Raw genomic sequence first — 17,910 nt, 5'->3', positions numbered from 1 at the left:
CATACCCCAATCACATATGTATATGCACATCCATGAAAGGTTTTCAGGAGCCCTTGCAGTAAGCTTCAAGGATATAGAAAAATACCTCTCCAGGCTGGGTGTGGTGGCTCACACCTGTAATCCCGGCACTTTAGGAGGCCAAGGCGGGTGGATCACTTGAGGTCAGGAGTTCGAGACCAGCCTGGCCAACATGGCAAAACCCCATCTCTACTAAAAATACAAAAATTAGCCAGGTATGGTGGTGCATGCCTGTAATCTCAGCTATTCGGGAGGCTGAGGCGGGAGAATTGCTTGAGCCTGGGAGGTGGAAGTTGCAGTGATCCAAGATCATGCCATTGCACTCCAGTCTGGGTGACAGACTAAGACTCTGTCTCAAAAAAAAAAAAAAAAAAAAAAAGGACAAATGCCTCTCCAGAAATATGTCCTCAGAACCAGCCAGTGTCTGAGAGTCACCATTAACTAGCCCTTGAATATCAGATAAGAATCCCTCACATATGTTTAGGCCCTAACATTTTGCAAAGCAATCTTGCACTCACTGCCTAACCACAGGGCAAATGTTTACTCAGCATTGACTCCAGGCCAGACATCACGATCGGCAGCAGAAATACAAAGAGGAATAAGACACAGTTCCAGTCCTCAAGGGAAAGGTGTACATGAACAACCCCCAGGGCTTTAACAGGGGACCGTAAGAGGGGTTGTGGGACGAGAGAGAGAAGAGAGAGCTCCGGTGAGGTCAGAGGTAATTTGTGTCAGGCCTTAAAAGATGAGGTCACCCGGTGGAGAAGGATATGATGCTAAGGAAGAGGGACCACCGTGTGCAATGGGATCAAGTTGGCTTACTGGGGGAGTGATGAGTGATTCCGAGAGGCTGGTAACTTATTTCCTCAAACTGGAGTTTCGTTAGATACAGCCAAGGTGTGCTGCTGCTGACATGAAGTGATGATCATCTTTTCCCAAAGTGCAGGGAATAAGTGTCCCCTGCAGCATTGGCCAGACAGGGCTCCTTAGGCCCTGCCCAGCAGATGGCCCAGCAGGCTGGGCAGCCTGTCAGTAGAGGAGCAGGAGTCACAGCTGGCTCTAAGCTGCTCCAGGGATGAAGGTGGTTGACCAGCCACAGGCCAGGGTGAACTTTTCACTGAAATGAGGAAAAATGCTTCCATGTCTGTCACACAGTGAGAAACAAGCCCAGACCGTGGACCCAGAAGCTAGTGTTAAAGGTCTCAACTGCTGCATACTAGCAGTCCCAGCTGTGTGACCTCAGGCAGATCACTTACCCTCTCTGAGTCTCGGCCATTTCTTCTCTGTGAGATGGGAGTACTGATCACTGTCTTTACAGGACTGTCATGATGCCCAGGTGAAACTGGCTCTGAAATCTTCAGATAGACCTGTGGGGCTGGCTGCAGGGTCCTTGCTGGATCCACCTTTCCTAACCCCTCTGGCCTCTTCTGCCCCAAACACTGTGCTAGGGGTGGGGCTGTGTATTAGTCCATTTTCACACTGCTGATAAAGACATACATGAGACTGGATAATTTACACAAAAAAAAAAAAGGAAAAGGAAAAGGTTAAATGGACTCACGGTTCCACATGGCTGGGGAGGCCTCACAATCATGGCAAAAGGTGAAAGGCACGTCTCACCTGGTGGCAGACAAAAGAAGAGAGCCTGTGCAGGGAAACTCCCCTTTATAAAACCATCAGATCTCATGAGATTTGTTCACTATCATGAGAATAGCATGGGAAAGACCCGCCCTCATGATTTAATTACCTCCCACCAGGTCCCTCCCACAACACGTGTGAATTGTAGGAGCTACAATTCAAGATGAGATTTGGGTGGGGACACAGCCAAACCATATCAGGTGGGCTTTGGGGGCTCAATTTCCTCCAGTGTGGCTTCCCCAGCAAAAGAGCAGGTGGGCAGGTGAGGAGGGAGGCAGCAGCCACCAGGGTTGCCCACTGACTGGAGGTCAATATCTGCCTGTCAGTTCCAGTCCTCTGTGCATGGATCCCAGGTGGAAGTTTTCAGGCTTCAGTATTTCATATTTGAGATCTTAATTAAGTTGCCCAGCTCCAGGTTTGAGGGGTTGATGGGAGCTTATAGAGAGAGCCCTTTCATTCTCAAGTAGTAGGGAATAGGAGAATGGGAGTGGAGGAACTACCAAGAAAGCTACACAGTGGTACCTTCAGGCCTGGGTGTTTCTTCGGGAGTGTTTATGGAAGTGATACAGGCATCATCTCTGGAATCAGCAGAAGGCATGATACCTCAACAAGGGTCTTGGAGTTCAGGGTGTGCATCCAGGCTTAACAAGCTCACAAGGGTCTAGAGTTCAGGGTGAGGAGGTCCAGGCAGGAGAGGACCAGCCACAATGTGGGGAGAGCGCTTCCCCATCAGAGTCTCCCCTAAGGTGGAAGGAGCAGTTAAAGTCTTCTACTAAAGAAACTCTTCCCCTGGGTTTCTTGGCTGAGCCTGGCCTACTACAACTAGGACCAAGGAATCATCCCTTTCCTCTGGGATGCAGAAGTGCCTCCCAGTTCTTAACACTGCACTGTCCCTCCACCCTAAGCAGCAGGCCCCCTTCTCCTGCATCCAGTCCTCTTCTGCTTAGACCCCCTCTCCCTCAGTCTGCAGCAGCGAACGCTCTCCCTCCTGAGTCATGGGAAAGCCCTTTGGAGGTGAGGGTGGTGCTGGCCTCTCCAGGAAGGACCTTGTCTCTGACACAGCACAGCACCTGGTCCAGAAAGAAGGCTCAGAAAGTGTTGATGGGGATCCCCATGAATCTCATGAGGGCTGGAGCAAGCCTCGGGGTGGGCTGGCACAGGGTCAGGGCTGACCTGACTCTCACCCCGCCCTTCCCAGAGACGGGGGGAATACTTGTAGCAGGTATGAGGGAGAGGGTAGAGGGTGTCCCTTTGTATAATTTCTGCTTCTTCACACTTTAACCTCTCTGCCTCTCTGTCTCTCCCTCTGCCTGTCCCTGTGTGTCCTCTCTACTCTGCTTGAGTCTCTCCCCCTCCTCCTCTTTCCCTCCACCTCTAAATGCCTCCCCTTTTCTCTGCTTTCAACTATCCCCTTTCTCATTCCCTTCATCTTCATACTCATTGTGTTTTTGTGTTTTTGTTTCCATATATCTGGATTTTCTCTCACCTGGTCTCTGACACATCCTCGGTCTCTGACACATCCTCTGTCTATACCTCTCCCTGACGCTCCATCCGTGAATCTCCCTCTGTCACCTTCCTTTCCACCCTAACCTGTCCCTTGGTTCCCTTGTCTGGGTCTCCCTCCTGACATCTCTTTCTTCCCTATTCCCTGTGCCCTATTCCTGTTGCCTGCCTGCCCCTGCCCCTCCCTCCTCCCCTCTCCTCTGTCTCTCCATCTCTCTCCTTCCATGTCTCTTCACTCCTCTGTCCCTTTCTTTCCCTCTGCCCCATTCTCTCTGTGTCCCCGTGTCTGTCTTGGCCTCCCTCCCCTCCCCCTCCTCATCTCTGTCGCTCTGTTTCTACCTCTGTCCACTCCCCATCACCCTGTCCTTCCACCCCACCACCCCTCACTATTTCTGTCCACCTCCCTCCCCAGGATGATCCCAGCCTCCAACAAGGCCTTCGTGGTCAACAACCTGGTGTCAGGGACTGGCTACGACTTGTGTGTGCTGGCCATGTGGGACGACACAGCCACGACACTCACGGCCACCAACATCGTGGGCTGCGCCCAGTTCTTCACCAAGGCTGACTACCCGCAGTGCCAGTCCATGCACAGCCAGATCCTGGGCGGCACCATGATCCTGGTCATCGGGGGCATCATCGTGGCCACGCTGCTGGTCTTCATCGTCATCCTCATGGTGCGCTACAAGGTCTGCAACCACGAGGCCCCCAGCAAGATGGCAGCGGCCGTGAGCAATGTGTACTCGCAGACCAACGGCGCCCAGCCACCGCCTCCAAGCAGCGCACCCACCGGGGCCCCGCCGCAGGGCCCGCCCAAGGTGGTGGTGCGCAACGAGCTCCTGGACTTCACCGCCAGCCTGGCCCGCGCCAGTGACTCCTCTTCCTCCAGCTCCCTGGGCAGTGGGGAGGCTGCGGGGCTGGGACGGGCCCCCTGGAGGCTCCCACCCTCCGCCCCGCGCCCCAAGCCCAGCCTTGACCGCCTGATGGGGGCCTTCGCCTCCCTGGACCTCAAGAGTCAGAGAAAGGAGGAGCTGCTGGACTCTAGGACTCCAGCCGGGAGAGGGGCTGGGACGTCGGCCCGGGGCCACCACTCGGACCGAGAGCCGCTGCTGGGACCCCCCGCGGCCCGGGCCAGGAGCCTGCTCCCCTTGCCCTTGGAGGGCAAGGCCAAACGCAGCCACTCCTTCGACATGGGGGACTTTGCGGCTGCGGCGGCGGGAGGGGTCGTGCCGGGCGGCTACAGTCCCCCACGGAGGGTCTCGAACATCTGGACGAAGCGCAGCCTCTCTGTCAACGGCATGCTCTTGCCCTTTGAGGAGAGTGACCTGGTGGGGGCCCGGGGGACTTTTGGCAGCTCCGAATGGGTGATGGAGAGCACGGTCTAGGTGGGGGTGGGCGTGCTCCCTTTCCTGCGCGCAGGGTGGGAGAAGAAGGGGAAAGAATCTCACTGGCAAGTGTTTGTGGAGTCTCCATGGTGATGTTTACATCCAGGGACAGTTTCGTCTCCCTGTCAATGGCCTCGTGTCCCTCCCTACCCCCCAACACCCACATCACCTCCCCACCATCCGGCCGGGGTGTGCTCAGGGAATGTGGACTCGCTCAAATGCCGGACTGAGCCCTGAGTGTTTGGAAAGGCGAGACTCCGCCTTTCTAATCACAAATGTAGCCTACAAGCAAGCGGCTTTGGATTGCTTATGGGTCTAGTGTTGTTCTTATTTCTTAATTTATTTTTTTTCCATTTCCCAGACTCCTCCTCTTCATTCACACGAATAATCGAGAGTTAATCGTACATATGAATGCCTGTTCCCAGCAGCCCTGGTAGTGGGTAATTGTTGCCAATTGACAAGAGGAGGGAGTTATTCTGTTTCCACACTTGTTTGGGGGAAGCCTGTAGGGTTCCCTGCCCAGAGCCCTCATTACTCCCAACCACCCCCACACCTGACACCGGAAGGGGTGAGTGACTGACCCCTGATACCGGACCTAGTTTCCTTTGCTTCTCAAACATGACATGACACACCCATCACAGAAACTTGAGCCAGAAGAGTAACTTCCTGGGTTCTTACTTGTGGGGAGGGAGGACGGCTTCGTGCTGTAGGGCATAAGGGATCTTAACTTCTGGAGTTGCTTTGGGCTTGCTGCCGCTCTTTCTGGGAAGCTGGCGTGGAAAGTCCCCCTTGAGCATATGGCAGGCCAGGAGGGCTTCTCTTAAGGAAAGCAGCTTGGGTGGCAGAAAGAGCAGTGGACTTGGAGTCCGAAGCTCTGTGTCTGGGCTCCACGGTCACATGAATAGCCAGCTGCATAACTGGGGAAAGACCCTTTTATCTGTCAGGACCTGAATTTCCTAATTTGCAAACATACTGGGATTGTACTACCAGCCCCTTTCCAGTTCTATGGGCCTATTAATTCTTCATGACTCTAGATGTAAGTTTTTTTTCTTAGTGACACCAGAAGCACAAGCTGGTTACAGCAGTCCCCCACCTTTTTACTGGACACAGAGAATTCTAGAAGCCTTGGAGGGGAAATCCCCTTTTTAGACTCATAGGCTTTTGAAGCTTGGGGAGGTGCTTGCAATCATCCCATCTTTAACCCTCCCTCTCCCTTCCAGAGAGCATAAAGGAATTGCCCAAGGTCACACAGTGAGCTCGTGACCAGGTCAGGGTAGGAGTCAAGGCCACCTGCCTCCTGGCAGTGGTAGTTGGGATCCATGACCCTGTCTTCGCCCTGCCTAGGGCATTTCTGTGTCCAAAGGCTGTCCCATGTTTGTTCCTTAAGAAAGTGGCTCAGGGTGGGATGGGGGGATGCCTGCTCTTGGTTTCTTGAGGAGGGTCCATCCTTGGAAATTACAGGGTGGAATGGGAGGGGTGCATAGGCTCCTTTCCATCTAGGGATAGCCCCTCCCCGCCAGACAGTGGCAAGAGAAGGGGAAGAGGAGATGTGTCCACGGAGAACCTGCTGTAGACAGATTGGAATGACTTTCCCCTGCATCCCTGTCCTGTGTCTACTCATCAGCAACTCACTACCTCTCCCTCAGTCTCTCCAACTCATTCTTTCCTCTCCCAACTCCTTCCATAGACCTCTATTTTATCTCTTTTGTTCTTCCTTCTTCCACTTGCCAACCACACAGCCCACAAAGCTTACAGGCAAGACCATTCTGAGCCAAAAAGTTCCAATGGCCTCAGACCTGGAGCTGAGCTGCTGGCCCCCAACCCCACTCTGGAACACACAAGGAGGGATTTGCAACTGTCTATGCAGAATTACCTTTGGCTCTAGTCCCAGAGCCTCCAAATCCCAGGCCCTTCTCCTTCCTCACTCTCCTCCCTCCCCTCTTTTCATTCTTCTTTTTTTTTTTTTTCCTGTTACTCTCTGCCTTTCCCAGTCCCTTTCTGGTCCTGACAAGGTCATTAACAGACCAGGCCAGTCCCTCCTGAGACCTCAAGTTATAATAATTTTCCAGGCCAGTCCCAGGGCTGGAGCACATCCCTTCTATGGTCACGGAAGCACCCACAGAATTGGGTAATCTGAAAGGAAATATCTTCCATCCTTTCTCTTTTCCCTTCCTGTTTGTTCCTCTTCTCTTTTCTCCATCCTCATCTTTCTCATTCATCCTTTCAAACTATAGCCATTGTGGAAGTGGTCTCAAAAACCAGCTCTCTTTTTTGCCTTTGGATTCAGACACACAGAGGGAAGGTGGTGAACAGTGGAAGGAACCAACTCACTGTCTATTCTCATCAGCGGTTCCGAATTCTGTCATGACATGATATGTACTTGCTCTTGTGTTTGTCATGTTTCTGACTTGGAGTTTTGGAAAGCAGCATCCCTGTGGTCAGAATATAAATGCCAATCTTCTCCTTTGCTAAAAAAAAGTGTACAGTAAAATGTACAGTTTGAAAACAACCACTAACCACACTCCTTGGGCGGGAGAAAAAAGAACATTCTTACGTCTGTGAATGTCTGCTCTTCATTTCTCTGGAAACTCTGGGGTTTTCTAGATGACTTTGAGGTGGCATTTTCTCTTGCACATGTGTTTGTTACTGCCTGGTGGGAGCCTGCTTCTTTCCAAGTTCATGTATAAGGTGGGGGAATCTTCTGAAATAATAGAGAATGGGATCATCTTCCCAGAGTAAAGAAAGCTAGAGAAATCTGAAGTGAAGCTTCAGGCTAAGAAAAGAACAGTCCATCCCCAGCTGTCCTGACTGTCCTACCTGAAATCCCCATTCTCTGATATACCAGCCCTACCTACTTTTTCCTGGACTGTGGTCACCACAGGGCCTGACTAGTAGGGGCACGTGGGTGGGTATCTTCTACCCATTTTGGTTGAGCCCTGGATGGTATTTTTTTCAAAAGGGTGTTTTACTGGGAAACCATGGGAGAACAAACCAAAACCCAAACCCGAGATATAGAAACAAGCGTGCTTCTGGAACACAGCTTCCCAACCTTGTCTTTTCTAGTATCTAGATCAGCACTATCCAGTAGAATAAAATGTAAGCCGCACTGTAATTTTAAATTTTCCAGTAGCCATGTTGAATCAAATATAAAGAAACAGGTGGAATTAATTCTAATCTTATATTTTAACTCAATATATCCAAAATATTATTGTAACATGTAATCACTCAAATTATTAGTAAGTTATTTTATGGTATTTTTTGGTACAAAGTTTTAGAAATCTGGTTTGTATTTTACATGTATGGCATATGTCAATTCAGATGAGCCCTCTTTAAAGTATTTTACATGTATGACACAGATCAATTCAGACTAGCCCTCTTTAAAGTACCTGAGAGCCATATGTGGCTAGTATTGGCCACTGTACCAGACAGTGCGACTCTAGACATACAATTGACTTGAAAGCACAGCTTCTAGAAGAGGAAGGAAACTGACACTTGTTGAGTACCCACAGCTTCCAGATACTGTGCTTGTTGCTTCACATATGTTTCTCACTGAATCATCACTAAAGCCTTTTTAGGTAGATAGTATTATGCCCATATTATAAACGAAGGGACTGAAGCTCAGAGGGGTTAAGTAACTTGCCCAAGGTCACACAGTTAAGTCTGGCTGCAAAGCCTTAGTTCTTCCCATGACATCACACTGCCTCCCCATCCTTTCTTCTTCCCGTCAACCTGTTATAGATTGTATTTTATACTAACGGAATGATTCACATTTGTAGCCTGATCAGGAAACCCTTGATTAGCCTAAGATCTGCCAGAAACCTCAGAGTGTTAACTCCAGGCAAGAGCACCTTGGTGAAGAGGTTCCTTCTGACCGTACACCGGCCTTTCTGGCCCTCCTTGCCTTGAAACACCTTCCCTCCCCTGGCCAGGAAAATTCCTCAGGATTCAGACTGCGCTGCCCAGCCCACCCTGTGGTCACCCCTTCTCCCCTCTTGGTGACCTCTAGGAGGTCACTTGTTGAATGAGCCTTCCATCTCCAGTCTTGTCTGGGCTCCTCTGCCCCAGGAGCCTGTAACTTCTTCCCCCGAAGATAAAAAGCCTGACATCAGCTTGCTCCAGAGACAAAACCCATCTTCTCGCCTCTTTCTGTTTTAATACCCCTGTCCCTATCAGGTAAGATACCTACCCAGATCCTCTTTCCTGATATACAGAAGCCTCCAGCTCTTTGATCTTTTGCAGAGGTGAGATAGCTGATACAATATTTGCCTAGTTGATTATTAGGCTTTCTGGAAAAACAGTTTGACCCCTTTCCCCACGTTCTCGATAATGACATATCCCTCAGGTTTCCCTCAAGAGAATTTTTTGTTTTTTCATCATTACAGTGTTGAAATTCGAAAAGACCTCAGGAATACTTTTTTGTTAAGGGATATAATTGTCAGCCAGGTTAGGCAACAACAGCCACTGTCTCAGGTTTCCCCCTTCCCAAATGCAAAGTAACTTTTCTTTAAAAGTCTGTGAGTATTGATTTTTCATAAGTACAGCCTGAGTACTTCTGTATCTTCTGTTCTCAATGTGCCTGCAGTGAAGGTCTCAGGGCTTCAGCAAGCTAGATGGGGCTTCCTCTGTTCTTGCAACCATTGAGATTTCTGCAAACTGCTGCCAGAAAAATAGATAGACTTATTCAAAAGAAGAGACTACTGGCAGGCAGCACTCAAAACCTGAATGCACAGTTTTAAAGATCCCACCTAGATGATCAAACCCAGCCTTTCCATGTGATGCAGTTGGCAGCAAGAAGAATTTGTTGTGACAAGAAGGTTTCTCACAGGTAAATACCTGAGGTTTCTACCTTTGCATAATAGAATCAGGCCCATCCAGGTTACTCCCCCAATATCTAAAAGGAGCACTGTCACTTTCACAGTTTAAAAATATCTATTTGTGCTTTCAGCCCTTAAACCAAAGGTTGTAGCTTCCATCATCTCAATTAAGGTTCTGTACCTCACAGTCAGTCAATGTTTACAAGGCTCATGGTTTCCCTTCCCCGAAGCTTCTATTGGAGAGAAATTGGCATGTTTTCCCCAGACCAAAGAGAGAAGCTAGCTTTTACCTCTAAGTCTGTCCTGTGACCCCTATAATAGCTATTTAGGAACTTCTGACAGGTTCAGTGATCTTTCCCCAAGTTCTCATTCTGTATAATGTGTGACATCTTTATTTTGCTCACCTATTCTGAGGAAGTAGGCCCAGATTACAGGCTCTTCCCTGGTTATTTTCCTATTATTGTTGAGATAATTGATCTTCTGGTCCCTTTAGCCATCAGCTGAATATGCTCCTGGTGATCGGAGCCAGAATTCTCCTCCACCATCTCATTCTGGAGTCTGTCTGGGATTGGAGCAAGGAAGATCTCATGGTCTAGTCCTTTCCAAGATGTCAACAGTCACATGCTCGGTTTCCTACTGATGAGAGAGTGGAGCTGGAATTTCACCCATCTCCATGGGATCCCCAAACCCATCTGGTCCACAGCCAGTCAGCCCACTGACCAACCTCCCACAACCCCAGCCCATCCGTCCAGGCTGTCCATCTGGTTAGTTGGTGATGAGCACACCCCCTCTTCTCCTGCACCTCCTCTGTAACATGCGTTCAGTGGTGCTCCCTGGCACACCCCACAGCAGCACTAACATTCATATACTTTGCAAGGATGAGTTTTCTTTCCCTTGAATCTCCTAGGCTACAACCAAGACATCCCATTTTCCAAACCATGGAGACCTCTGTTAGCTGACCTATCTGACATTGTTTCCACTTTGTTGTGAAGTGAAACCTCAGCGTCCTACACCAGTCCCCTCTGTCATGGACTTGGCATGTCCTGGCAACTAGCAGGTAACTTGCTCACCATTTGAGGAGTACTGCTGCCAAGAAGAAGGGATTTAAGCCCTCAGTTGCAGCTATTAATCCTGAAGGCTTTCATCTTGGGTTTCCTGTTATGCTCTTCCCACCCATTCCTGTGGGGATCTCTTGGAAGACATGGTCCTTCCTGTCTACCAAAAATGGGCTGGTTGCCTTACCTACCCAGACTAATTATGGAAAAGTTCTTGTACTTTCATTAGGAGAACATTAGGTTGGCATTTTTCAGGTGAATATTGAACTGCAAAAGTAAGTTGATAATCGTACCTGACATTTATTGAGAGTTTCCTATGTGCCATATACTGGTCTAAGAGCTATATATAGATTATCTCAATTTATCATCAAAACAACACAGTGAAATAAGTATTATTATTAATATCTCCATTGGGGAAGCTCAGGTACAGAAGAGTTAAATAACTTGCCCAAAGTCACACAGCTATTGAGGAACAAAGTTGGGTAAACACTCAAGAGATGGATTTGCTCTGAAGTTTCCTACAGAGCTGCAGAGGAGGTAAAAATGCAGAGCTGTCTGGGTTTCATGTGAAAGGCCTGAATCCTGGCATATGTGCCTTGACTTTCAGAAGACTGAGCCCAGCAGAAAAAGTGGGAGAGATGGCGAAATCCATCTGTGCTCATTCAGCATGCTCTTGCTGACCTGCTGTGTGCCTAGCACTGTGCATGGTATTGAGAGAGATAAAAGTCAAAGTGAAAGACACTGTGCATGCCTTTGAGGGCCTTACACATTACCCTGAAGGACGGGGACGTAAGCTGATGCTTTAGATCTCTGGTTATCAAAGAATGGTCTGTTTTCACTAATTTCAAGATAACTTATAGATCTGGCAAAACTACCGTCCAAGAAAAGATGAACAGATGGATTGGCCAAAGGCCACACAACATAAGATGGCACCTGTGCTTGGAAGAATTCACCAGATTTTAAGTTCCAAAACCTTGAGTCACTTTACAGAAGAGGAAATTCAGACCTGGTATGGAAAAGTGACTGGCTTTGGGTCTAACAGGGGCACATTAACGACCGGGATCCTGTGCCTGGACAAGCCGGGGTTGAGGGAGGCATCTCCAGCTGTCCCAGGAGCTTGAGAGGGAGTGTGGTGGAGGGAACAAAGCAGGCCGGGAAGAAGGGTAGTTGCAGAGAACTAGAGGGTCCTGAGTAAACCAAGGCAGGTGCAGTTCCTCCTGAGGGAAAGGGGCTGTTTAGTTTGGGGGATCTGGGTTGACAGCCTGTTTCTTGGCCACAGTTTCTTTTTTGGTAAGATATCAATGGTAAGTATTGACTTCAGTAAGTATGCTTCTGTAGTACTATGTAGTTACACAGATCACATATTGGATCGGAAAAGGCAGCGTAATAACAGTCATTATTATTAACGATATGCATCATTTAAAGTAATATAAATTATAGCGTATTAATGATAATATTACATATGTTAAGTTCATAGACTCTCAAAGCTGGCAAAAGCTATCAGAGGTCATCTACTCCAGCCTCCCTCAATGGGTATTAGGATCCCCTGCTCAATATCTATACAAGCTTTTCTTAATCTTATTACAAGCAAAATCATGCATGATGAATTTCAGGATTTACCCAAGGCAGGAAGTAGCTCTCTGTGCTCTAATCAGACCATGGCTCCATATTCCCGGTGGGCCCTTGTGAATCCATCACTCTTGACTTCATGGGAAATCCAGAGCCCAGACACCAAGCAGCTCCCAAAGACTGCTATGGTCAAAATAGTGTTAAAAAACTAGGTACAGAGCCAGGGTCCTAGCTGGGAAAATCTCAAGAGGTTTGATATTCCCTGCCAAATCAGCACTGGTCTCTATGATTTTGAGCAAAGAAAGGAGGCAGGGAAGTGGCAGAGAGCACATGGTAACCTCGGTACTCCCCAATGCCCTGAATGCTCTGACATACACGACAGTCCCAATAGTAGACGGAAGCACCTGGAAAATTATAGACTTCACTGCTGGGCTGAGGATGGCCATCCTGCCCCTCACTCATTGGTTCCCTAATCTTCTCACCCTTCATCTTTGTTCCAGGATTAGCCCAACAGCCAAAATCTAACATCCAGTATTCTGGAATGACACAAATGCTGCCACCAAAAACCTCCCACTGTTCTCCTTCTAGGATGGGAAGACTGCCAGGTGCCAGGAAAATCACTCCGTGAGAGCCTGGCTCTGATCAGAGGGCTGAGAGTGGGCCAGAGGCTCCCCACTTGAGAAGGGAGGTGAGCTCTTCCCAAGGGGTGGTGGGATGGTAGCCCATTGACCAGCCCTCTCTGCCTCCCTTTAATACCTGGGCCCCCTCTAGTCCAAAGACCATCCATTTGCTTGAGGTAGGGAGATTAAAATTTGTTCCCAATTTGGTCTTCTGCATCAACACACTGGTCCAATGTGAGTGAAAAAAAAAGTTAGAGAAATGGCTTCATCCTAAGGTCAGAGAGGGTTGGTTTAAGTGTGCATGGCTGGACAGGTTCCATGGGTAGGGCTGATGCTTCACAGTTTGGGGAGAGCTGGGGTGTGCCAGGACATATAAGTGCAGATGGGGTGACTCACCTACATGAAGAGGTTGGATTCTGTGTTTAAGGTAAATAGAGAAGACTGTGGGTCACTCCAGAGGTGTGGAAGCAGGCAGGGAGGACCTCAACAGTGATAGGGTGCAGAAGCCCAATTCTTCCTTGGTCTCCATGCTTTTAAGAGTCTGGTGAGGTTCATTTTTCTAAGGAATCATGAAAACTGCTCTGGGCTAGCTCAGCTTTGGTTTGTGAGGGAAGCAGAGGCATGGAATTTTCTTGGGGCTTTTTTCTTGAGGCTCAAGCTCTTCCATCCTTTCTTAGGTTACAGAAAATGAGAGTTTGTGCCAGACATGAGAAAACAAGAGAAAGGGTACGATCTGTGCTTTCTACCCCAAACCAAAGATGAAGGGGCTCAGACAAGAGCGCTTGATTCCAGGGGTGAACAGTGAGGGTTCCTTTCCTGCCTGCATTCAGCTTTGTCTGCAGAATGGTGGAAAAGAAACAAAACTGGAGACATTTATATGTAGAGGTATACAAAGTCAGCAGCACAGTCAAAAAGATTCTACAGCATCTCAACATTCCAAACATTTCTTTAGCATGGATGATCATTTCTTCCATTCTTTATCAAAAGTCTGATTTCTTCACGTTACAAATGTTTCCAAACTGAGGATCAAAGTTGTTTATTTGGCTTAGTTTTTATAGTGCTTATGGGACAGAAGTAGGTCTCAAACTTCAAATCTTCTGACCCCAGAACTGGAGTTCCCTTCACACCACATCCCTGCACTGAGGCATTACAGTGATGGCTGGCTGCCACAGCAGGGAAAAGGGCAAAACATGAGGCTGAGAAGACAGCCCAGAGCTAGGAAAGACAATGTCCACGCAAGTGGGAGGAGAGTCAGGCCTGGGAGAGGTAGAAAAAGGGCACAGGACCCTGGAGAGTTGAGAGGGGACTGAAGAGAGCAGCTCTGCCAGAATTCTCCATGGACAGGAGGCTCTCTCAGCTCTCCAGTGCCAATCTAGCTGGGACAGGGGTCAGAGATTATTGTCCATTGTGACCTAAGCAGGGAAGATGGAGTAAGAGGGATCTAGGCAAGGATAAGTAGGAAAGAGTGGGGCGCAGCAGAATCAGAAGAGTCTGGTTGGGAGGACACAGCTGTCCAGGTCCAGGCTATGGGCCCAGCCCACCCACTGTCCACATCTAAAAGTGGGGGAAGGAGCAGCGTGCTGGGTAGGGCTCTACCTGGAGTGACCCTCTACCTAGTGAAACCAGGAGGCAATTAGGGACCAACTAGGGGTCATGGTCATTTTCAAGATTTGTATTTGTCCTGTCTTCTTTGAGGTTCCAGTTCCTTCCTGTATGAAGGCAAAGACTCCCATCCCCCATGTAAGAATAGAGAAACATTGGGAAATCTTGTGGCCTGGTGAAAGAAGAAAGGACTGGCTTCTCCATGAATACTGGAGGTCTCATGGCACAGTCCCACTCATCAGATCCACTTGTCTCTTCCAGGGAATGGCTTGGAGACTAAATGGGTGGAAAATGGCTGAGGATAATGAGCCCCAGCCCTTCTAGATTGTTCCAGAGTGTTAATTGGATTGTTAATCAGTCATATCAAGTCTCCTAGGGAGGAAGGCTTTTGCACAGAAGGGTGGGACTCTTTCAGAAAATACCATGGTATCTGGATTGGCCTTGAACCAGCTAGCAAAGGGAGAAATCATGAGCACAGGACTCAGGATTCTTTCCCCTTTTGGTTGTGATGCAGCATGAACAGGAAAGCTCTCAGCAGAATACAAAGGACTGCTCAAACAGGGAAGAAGAAACTCATGTTATTTACCAAACACTGTGGTAAGCATCCCATATTTCTCATGTGTTATTCCTCATGAGCCTCACCCATCCTTCCGACATAGGGGTTGGATCATTCATTTTACAGCTGAGAAAACTGAGACACACAGAAGTTAAGCAGCCTGCTGAAAGTCATACAACTAGTTAGGGGAAGAGCTGGATAACCGCTTAATAACTAGAGTTACTCCAGAGTTACTCCTAAGTTATCTAAGGAACAGCAAGGGACATTAGAATTTCAGTGAATTTTCTGGAAGAAATCGTAACATGTGAGAAATGAGGTTAAAAAAGTGAGCCTAAGATTAAAAAGTAGAAGCGATGAAGAAATGCACTGGGCAAATAATATTGACTTCTCTGTGCATGTCCCAGTGCCTCATATGGTAAGAAATAAAAGGTTGCTCTTAAGGTCCTTCAAATTTGTCCTGTCAAACTAAGCACTAAATAATTCCCAGATCACTGCTGCTTTTTCATTTCTAAAATGCAGGGGTTGGATGGAGAGGAGGAATAAGGTGACAGGCCCTAACTACAGCTGCACAGAATAGATGGCTCTCTCCCCAAGGAAGGCAAGGGCACTCCATATCCATTTCTTCAAGAGCTGAGTCTTTTTCCTAGTTTCAATATCCTCAAATGTAAAATGGTTCTGGTATCTACCTCAAAAGAGTATTGTGTTTGTAAACTAAATAGCTCTATTTACTTATACAAATAACAAATAACCTGTAGGATTTGAGAAGTCACCAACTCATGATGATTAATGTAATGGATCACTGATAAAGCTGTTATAAATCACAAGACATTAATGGCCATTACATGGATATTAGGTCTGGAGTCTCAGAGCTGGAAAATACCAGAAATCTCCAAATAAGCCTTCCTCAGCTCATCAATATCCCTGCCAGGTGGTGTTATTCTGATGACAAATTATTCCTTAATTTTAATTCATAAATCCTCTAAGGAAGAGAAAACATGATATTCTCATGCCTTGTGCTTCAAGGAGCTCAGTACTTGATTGTGGCTCCAGGTTTGTACATATTCCACCTTCCTGCTCCTTAAAAGACCCCAGAGCCATAACAGAAAACTGCCAGTATCTGCTGTGGTCACCACTGAAGTAGAAACACAGCCAGCCAGGGTCCTTGCTGGGAAATATTCAGGAAATCTTAGGTGTACGTTGTTCTCTTGCCAAATCAGGTCTCCATGACACAGAGTGGAAGGAAGAAGGGGAAAGGCCACAGGGACACTGGCCAACTGTGAGGCCCCATTAAATAAATGTTGCATTCTGCTCTGAATTTCACTACCAGTTGTGCAGTCCAGGACAGTGGCCTACCACCTCCTAGATGCACAGCATAGGCCAATGATGGGGCACTCTCTTCACATTCTAAGCAGGACACCAGGACACCACCACCCTGCCACTAGTAATTTGTTCCCTAATAAGTCTCCGTTTACCTTCATTCAAGAACTGGAAGACCACAGTTATAAAAATAGTAACCAATAAAATTCCACGACCTCAATACTAATCACTCTTTACTCCCATCCACATCCTCCCATTTGACCTGACATTGAGGTGGATATATTTGTTCCTTTAGTTCTTGCCCTAATACAAGGTAAATGCTCAGAGTAAACTGCCAGGTATCTACTAAACCAACGGGTATCAGGTCCCTGCCTAAGATAACGAGGGCATCCTTCAAAGGGGGAAGTGGGAGGGCCAAGGACATCCCTTATAACAGCCCTCCCCATTGTCCATCTCCCTCTAGCACAAACACCAATTGAGCTGGTTTGGGGGAAAGAATAAAATATCAAGGTCTTCTGAATCAGCACACCAATCAGCCCAAGCAAAAAAGAATGACACAGAGCCTTTATTAAACTGGTTCTGAGGTATGTGGGACTAGCCTGGCTGGCTGACCAGGCTTCTTGAGCCCCACAGGCCTCTTTCACAGAAAGGGAGTTTTGATCAACAAGACCATGTACAAAAGCGGGATGATATACCATGTGAAGAGCCAAGTTTCCATGTTGATGGTAAATGCAAAAACTTTTGAGTCAGAGCTGAGCTCTGGGACAAAAAGGGAAAAGAAGAGGGATGAAGGGAAGGGGCCCAGTTCCTCTTGACTGATTCTAAAGCTCATAGGGGGATTCCAACTCACAGCTAGCCCTCTGTACTAAGGAACCAGACGAATCTTGGCATCCCAGGGAACCTAGACTTGGGAAGGCCGAACTTGCTATTTGAGGGTCAAGTCTACTCCCTGAAAGTAGAGGGCTGGATATTTTGATGCGGACAAGGATGGACAATAGATTAAGCTCAGCAAAGGCTGGTAAGCCTGGGCAAGGTTCACAGGGATGGATCTTCCTAAGGGGTGGGGGGGTCTTCCCAGTTCCTAGAAAATGGCGGTGCGGACAGACTGCCTCCCTCCTCTTCGTTGTAGCTTGATCCCACGCAGTGACCGTTCCTATAAAAGAAAAAAAAAAAAAATCAGAAGAAACTTGATACATACGAAGACAACACACAGCAGAGAAATAAGACAAAGTTAAAATCACAAAATGTAATTGGCAGCACATCTGTTTTCAAAAGATATTTACATAATTACTCCCATTCTCACAAGCATTCTGGATTAGGGCACTATGACTGTGTCACTTTCCAGTTGAGTGGGCATGCCCACAAAGGGTAAGGTGTCTTTCCCATGATCACACGGCTTAGATGGAAGACTTGGGACTTGACGAGGGGAACTTCTGACCCCAGATCTGGGTTCCACCCGCCCCAACCCTTCATCAGTTACCACAGGGAGGGAAGGGAGAAATGGGAGCGAGGCGGCAGCGAGCCCAGGAGGAAAATACCCACACGGAAAGAGTCAGGCCTGGGAGGGGCCGGTCCGGGGCACAAATGCTGGAGGTTTCAGAGAGGGGCTGGCGCTGGCGAAGGCAGGTCTGTCAGTGACGCACTTGTCCTGTGGGTCCTGGGCTCTTTTGTGGCACGCAGGGCACTCTCCTTCCTGGGTGGGAGAATGGACTTCTTCTTCCATGAGAGAAAAAATGCGGAGGTGAAGAAGAGCAGAATGGGCAAATACCAGACTGCAGCTGCAGCCAAGCCAGGGAAGAGGCTTAAGAGGGTCCTCGGCGGCTCCCGCAAGACATTCCC

The 17,910-nt window shown here is 48.2% G+C and overlaps 1 protein-coding gene and 1 long non-coding RNA gene across 2 annotated transcripts in view; one reads left to right on the top strand and one right to left on the bottom strand.

Moving 5' to 3' along the window:
* Window positions 1-5,027, top strand: part of LRFN2 (leucine rich repeat and fibronectin type III domain containing 2) — a 188,521-nt gene extending 183,494 nt beyond the window's left edge. Inside the window, exon 3 of the mRNA XM_032140437.2 lies at window positions 3,569-5,027. Coding sequence (XP_031996328.1) covers window positions 3,569-4,538 — 970 coding nt within the window. The 3' untranslated portion in view covers window positions 4,539-5,027. The remainder of the gene's footprint in view (window positions 1-3,568) is intronic.
* On the bottom strand, window positions 1,284-3,702 carry LOC131382125 (uncharacterized). Its single transcript, XR_009211317.1, has 4 exons — window positions 3,609-3,702; window positions 2,176-2,394; window positions 1,577-1,635; window positions 1,284-1,497 (listed from the first exon to the last, which is right to left on the bottom strand). It is a non-coding gene; the product is annotated as an uncharacterized LOC131382125 (long non-coding RNA).
* Window positions 5,028-17,910: the final 12,883 nt, after the last annotated feature.

Source organism: Hylobates moloch, unplaced genomic scaffold (genome assembly GCF_009828535.3).
Source record: "Hylobates moloch isolate HMO894 unplaced genomic scaffold, HMol_V3 SCAFFOLD_20, whole genome shotgun sequence".
Lineage (NCBI taxonomy): Eukaryota > Metazoa > Chordata > Mammalia > Primates > Hylobatidae > Hylobates > Hylobates moloch.
The sequence above is the reverse complement of the archived record's forward strand: the minus strand, read 5'-3'. Positions and strand labels throughout refer to the sequence as shown.